Source organism: Sceloporus undulatus, chromosome 1, assembly GCF_019175285.1.
Source record: "Sceloporus undulatus isolate JIND9_A2432 ecotype Alabama chromosome 1, SceUnd_v1.1, whole genome shotgun sequence".
Taxonomy (NCBI): Eukaryota; Metazoa; Chordata; class Lepidosauria; order Squamata; family Phrynosomatidae; genus Sceloporus; species Sceloporus undulatus.
In genome coordinates, this window is record NC_056522.1 from 325,804,110 (window position 1) to 325,810,109 (window position 6,000).

Genomic DNA, 6,000 nt, shown 5'->3' on the forward strand with positions numbered 1-6,000 from the left:
TTGGGGTGTCATAAAAGTGCAGTACTTTAGTACTGCATTTTTACTACTGGGATTGGAGAAGAGGTTCCTTGTGGGATGTTCAGGTGCAGGAGTCAAAATACCTTGGCTGGCCAAAGGCATTATGCATCTTGAATTGGGCTGGGTGGGTCGGTGGGTGAGTGAGTGAGTGAGTGCTGCTCTTCCTCAGACAGCAAAATGTCTTAAAACTGGCTGAATTCTCAACATATATTTACTCTTATATTTGATTTGGTTGTCCCAGGAGAGCAAGTGCAGTGGACAAGGAACAATTGTTGAGGGAGCATCTGTATGTACTTCAAGGCCTAAATCTAGTTTCTAATCCCACATGGAGTAGGACTATTGAATATAATGGTACATTGAAACTTACATAAATAAATTCAATGGGTCTATCTACTCTACTTGGGCAAGCAACTGGGTTTAGGTCTTGATGTTTAAAGCAGAAATCCAGCATATAGGGAGACATGTTTAAACATACTGATTTCAGTTTACGTAAGAACATAAATTGTGTGTTATGATTTAAAAGGTAGTTGTTTTAGTTTTAGACAATGGATAGAGAAAAAGGAAAATACGTATTCATAATATATTCTCCCCATAATAGTTTAATTATACATAACCTACTTGGTTTCCATTAAACTAAACATGTCATCTGTCTCTGTTTCTGTTTTTCTCTCAAATATAATCAAGGGCCAAACTAGAAGACGTACAGGAAAATCCACTGGCTCTCTTATTTTTTTATCTTTTTAAAGGGGAGCTTGTGTGTGTAAAAGAAATTAATCAGACTAGGGCCCCACATTTGTAAAGATGGATAGTGTTGTTTTACCTAATAAAAATTACCTAATGCTGTTAATACAATAAAATTATTCCAAGTTTTTGTTTGTGTTCTGCAAGAAAACATACAGTTTTGAACTAAAACAAAACAAGAACTCCAACATAGTAGATATCTTACCAGAGTATCTAGCTTGGTCAGCGAAGAACTAGCTATATAGCACAGGTTGAGTATTCCTTATCTGCAGTGCTTGGCACCAGAAGTGTTTTGGATTTTTTTGGATTATAGATTACCGTATATACTTGACTATAAATCAACCTCATGTATAAGTCAAGTTTTGGGGCCAAAATTATGGATTTTGCTATGACCCGGGGATAAGTCGAGGGTACAATTTAGGGGCACCTAGCAAAGGATTTAAAGGATCAAGCAAAACAAAACAATGTCAAAGAACTTATAAAATTTCAGCAGACATAACTTTTCGTGCTTACTCTTAAGACTGGATGGATGAGAGAGGAGAGGGGGTCGGTGCTTCACATACTATACTCTTGTTTTTCACCAGGAGATGGTTCTTTCTTTTAAATAAGAGTTAAGATACAGTACTTACACTGAGCCCTAGATAAGTCGAATCAGGTTTTTGGGGTCCATTTTTTGATCTAAATTTCTAGACGTATACATGAGTATATACAGTACCTGTATTTTTTAAAAAAAAACATTGTACATAATGAAATGTTTTGAAGAAGAGATCCAAGTCTAAAAACTAAATTCATTTATGTTTCTTATACATGTAGTCCCTAGATAATTTTATACAATATTTTTTAATAATTGTGTACATGAAACAAAGTTTGTGTACACTGAACAATAAAAAAAAACACAAAGGTATTACTATTTGAGCTACCCATGAAAAAGTTTGGGATTTTGGAGCATTCCAGATTTTGGACTTTTCGATAAGGGATACTCAACCTATATACTACATTATGCCAAGAAAATTATTATTTAGTAACCCTATGTTTTATGATTTATATACATCAGTAACAACATCAACATCATTGCTAAAGCATACCAGTCTCTCCCCCCCCCCCCCTTTCCAGCACATGTTAGTAATTTATATTTTACTGATACTGGCTATTTTAGTCTGTGACTATATCTGAGTTTAATGGTTGTATATATGCAGTTACTAGCTGTGTCCAGTACTGGTGTTTTTATAAATAAAGATGAACTTATCATGTAACAACAGCTCAAATGTTTAAATTACGTTTTAAAAAGTGGTTAATCTCTTGTCTTCCATTGGCATCAGCAGCTTTTGATTATCATTGTATTTCCTAAATCAGAACAATACAATTCATTTTTAAAGTTAAAAGGTTTAAGTTAAGCCTGCAAAAACAAAAAAGTATCAGTGTTCGAACTTAACCCTTCACATTCTGGCATTTTCCAGACTGCCAGCCAAATGAACACTTTAGGAGGAGGTGTATAAATATGTCTGCAGCCACCAGAGAGTTAATCCACCCCATTGTGCATAGGTGTTGGAGCTCTTATGGTATGTAAGATCATACACAATTCAGAGTTATTTTGTATTCTCCTTTAATATATACGTTTTCCTAATAAGCAACATTTGTAAACATAGTTATCTTATTAGAATGATCACATATGCATATATGGGGGGCTAAATTGAAAGGAGTTTGGGACAAATACCTCTCAAATTCAACATTCAGAGTGGGAGATTAACATCTCCCCAGTTCATCACAATCTGTGTCACACTCATATTCTTGGTTCCAGAAATAATGTATAGAGTACAGAATTACAAAGTTCAATAGTAAAATGATTTTGGCCAGGCTGGCCCCTATAAATGGGGCAACAAAGAGTTTGGTGGCAGGAAGGACTCCCTTGGTCAGACTGGGACAGAATTAAAATGAAAGCTGTAGCTGAATTGCTTCCAGAGCAGAGTTTCAAGTGGTGCAGAGGATGGGATGGAAAAGAGAGGGGAGCATTCTGTTGTAGGTCTTTGAGTAAGTGTTGTCAAGGAAATCGCCTCTAGTGATGGGGTCCTTCCATCAGCTGGAGGCCACACTTTGATCCTGGCTGTGGTACTTATCTGAAAAAAGCTATACAGGATCCATCATTATAAAAATTACAGGGGAGCTGGTAGTGCAACATCTTATAGTGTACTTCTGTTAATATGGTACTTCTACAACCTTTGGAATTAGGATCTAGTTGATGTTATTCCTCCTCTTGTGACTTTATGGTATATTACCTTATTTCAGAATTACTAAGAACAAACAGTTTTATTTCAGTTATGAATTATTGCATACAGACAAACTACTTTCCGGATGGTTAGATTAGTGGCTAGATCTCATAATTTCAGAGAACACACACACACACACACATTCCTTAGAACCTTAGATATATCCAGGCTATCAAAGTGCAGTAATATGAACACTGTGGATTGTTAAAATTTGTTGTATTAATTAAAGAAATTACAATATCCACAAACAATATTACAAAGCATAAAGTTCATTTAGAGAGAGATAAATACTTATCCTTAATTTCAAGCATAATCATTTTTTTCTAAAAATGGCTCCAAGTGCTCTTACAAGCCATTTTTAGGTGGTTAAAATTTTATATGTATATAATAAAACCTTATAATTTCTAGGGTTCTAACGAGACTATTAATAAACCACTAGCAATACCATTGTAGTAGGTAGCATTATAACAAAGATGACTGTTATATAAAAAGGTAATACTATTTAACTTCATGTTTAACAGTGCTTTCTGTTGTAAACTATTCTTCATTAAAATATTCAATTATTTGATTCTCTAGCACTTGTAGGAAAAATGTTTAAAAGCTTTCCTATTATCTCTTTTTGAAAAATTCTCTTCTTGAAAAATGTTCTTGAAAAAATGATTTGTTTACCTACTGAGTATGAAATAAGCATGTTTTATTTATAGCTATACAAATGAGAATAGTAGAAATTAGCCATTTATATACATATATAAAAAAACACAGATCCACAGCATTGTATGGGAGCAGCAACTCAAATACCAACAATGTATGCAGAAGCACTAAACATGAAATAACTGGTTACTAGGATGGCATTATTATGGTCCTACTGCATTGTTATTCTTTATTTGAAAAATACATAATTCCTTTTAAGTAGATTGGATCTAATGACAAACCAAAAAGCTGTTCATAACTGAGAAGCAGTAGGATGGCAGCACCATTCTCTCACTGCTCAGGTGTGGATAGGGTCAGCATGTCTTAGATTAATTGCTGCGGAGGGAAGTCACCAATGAAAACCAAAACACAGGGTTGGAGGAAAGGCCACAACTTTATTCATCCAAACAGAATAGGGGCAGCGTTGGCCCCAAAGCATAAGGTCCATATCTGACATCAATCAACCACTGGTTGGTTGATGAACTGAATTGCTTGTTCACTGCCAAGCTTCGGGATGATATAGGGGCAACAAAAACACCCTCTCAAGACATGCAACCGGTCAGTCGCATGTTTGCAGTTGAGCCCCTAGTCACTAGGAGATGTTGAATTGATGTGGCCCCTGAAATGGCCATACCACATGCCCTCAGCACTCCCAGGTCCTGAAGGACTCCTGATCCAGTGCTATGAAGCCCTGAAAACCACCCACCAGATCCAGGACCTATGCAACCACCCCCATAAAGTTGTGACAATACAGCGCCCTGTATTGGAGAGAGGGTGGGAGAGCAAGCAAGAATGGTGCCTAGGCAGGATGCCACATGGCCTTATATAGGCCTAACTACCAATCAGGGGCTGGGAAAAGGAGGAGGCGCTGCCTACCTGAACCGGGAGACCATGGCAACCAGTCCTCCAAAATGGCCAATGGCAGGCCAACCAGGCTCAGGCAAGGCATGCTGGGAGCCCAAGCGGGCCTACCAGGCCCCAGCAGAAGCGGCTCTCCCCCGGCAGCAACCAGGCTGGCCCCAGTAAGTTGGGGCGGTCCCATTTCTTCTTAAAAGGATCTTTCCAAACTCTATTTAAAAAGTGAGAGGACATCATTGATTCCTGTAGCACTTCAGAACTTGTATAGATGCAACAGAATATTTTTACTTTACAAAACAAAATCTGACTTCTGTATTATATGACAAATTGCTTTTGAAAGTGTCCTGAGTTTTACAATATGTACACCTACTTCAGTCAAAGCTCAGCTTTTAAAACTGCTTGTAAGATATGAACTAGCAGTAGAATGGCATACACATTTTATATTATTATTATTATTATTATTATTATTATTATTATTATTTATATCCTGCCCTTTCCCCAAAACTGGGAATCAGAGTGGCTTACAAGATTAAAACAGTACAATTAAAAGCATAGAAAAGTGTTACATCAAAACAGATTTAAATTATTACAATATTAAAGCAGATAGCATATAAAAGAATAAAATATATTTAAGTTTTTAAAATAAATTTTGATGCAATACCACACCCAACCATAGTTTTTAAAAAATCTTCTGTTTCAAATGCCTTTCTGAAAAGAAAGGTCTTTGCCTGCCAGTGGATAGATAACAAGGAGGGAGCCATTCTGGTCTCCCTGGGAAGGGAGTTCTGGAGTCTAGAGGCAGCCACAGAAAAGGTCCTCCCTCATGTCCCCACCAACCATGTGATGGTGGTGGGACAGAGAAGGGACTCTGCTGATGATCTCAGAGCCTGAGCCGGTTCATATAGGGTGATAAGGGCGGGTTACAAACCGCCATAAAGTACGCGCTCCGCGCGTACTAGGGTTAGGAAGGGCCGTATTAGGGTTAGGAAGGTTCTTACCTTCCTGACGGCCCTTCCTCCCAGTACGCGCGGAGCGCGTACTTTTTTGCGGTGCCCATCCACATGGGCGCCGCCATGCTGACGTACTGGACGCTGTGCGTCCAGACGTGTCGCGGCGGAAGTGACGTCACGAGGGCGCACTCCACCCCTCGCGGCGCCACTTCCGCGTTCAAAAAAGGAGCGGCATTTCACCGCTCCTTTTTTGCTGCGCAGGGAAGCCTCGCGGTTTGACAGCTGGGGCTTCCCTGCGCAGCGAATGGCGGCGGCGGGAAAACGGCCCCTTGAGGGCCGTTTGTAACCCGCCAAGGTCTGCCAAATAGTCTGGACCTGAGACATATAGGCCTGTTACAGACAGCCAAAATAAAGCTGCTTCGAGTCACAGTGGAGGTATGGTGTTTCAATGATGCATGCATCCTAAGAGTTCAGAAGTC

General features: G+C 38.8%; 1 protein-coding gene across 11 annotated transcripts in view; it reads left to right on the forward strand.

Annotated features, from left to right (window-relative positions):
• MEIS2 (Meis homeobox 2) overlaps nucleotides 1-6,000 on the forward strand; it is a 256,506-nt gene that overhangs the window by 55,114 nt on the left and 195,392 nt on the right. For 5 of the 11 annotated variants that reach the window (XM_042451098.1, XM_042451088.1, XM_042451107.1 and 2 more), the window contains exon 8: nucleotides 2,217-2,318. The exons of the other annotated variants lie outside the window; for them this stretch is intronic. In XM_042451098.1, coding sequence (XP_042307032.1) covers nucleotides 2,217-2,318 — 102 coding nt within the window. The remainder of the gene's footprint in view (nucleotides 1-2,216; nucleotides 2,319-6,000) is intronic. 11 annotated transcript variants of the gene reach the window in all.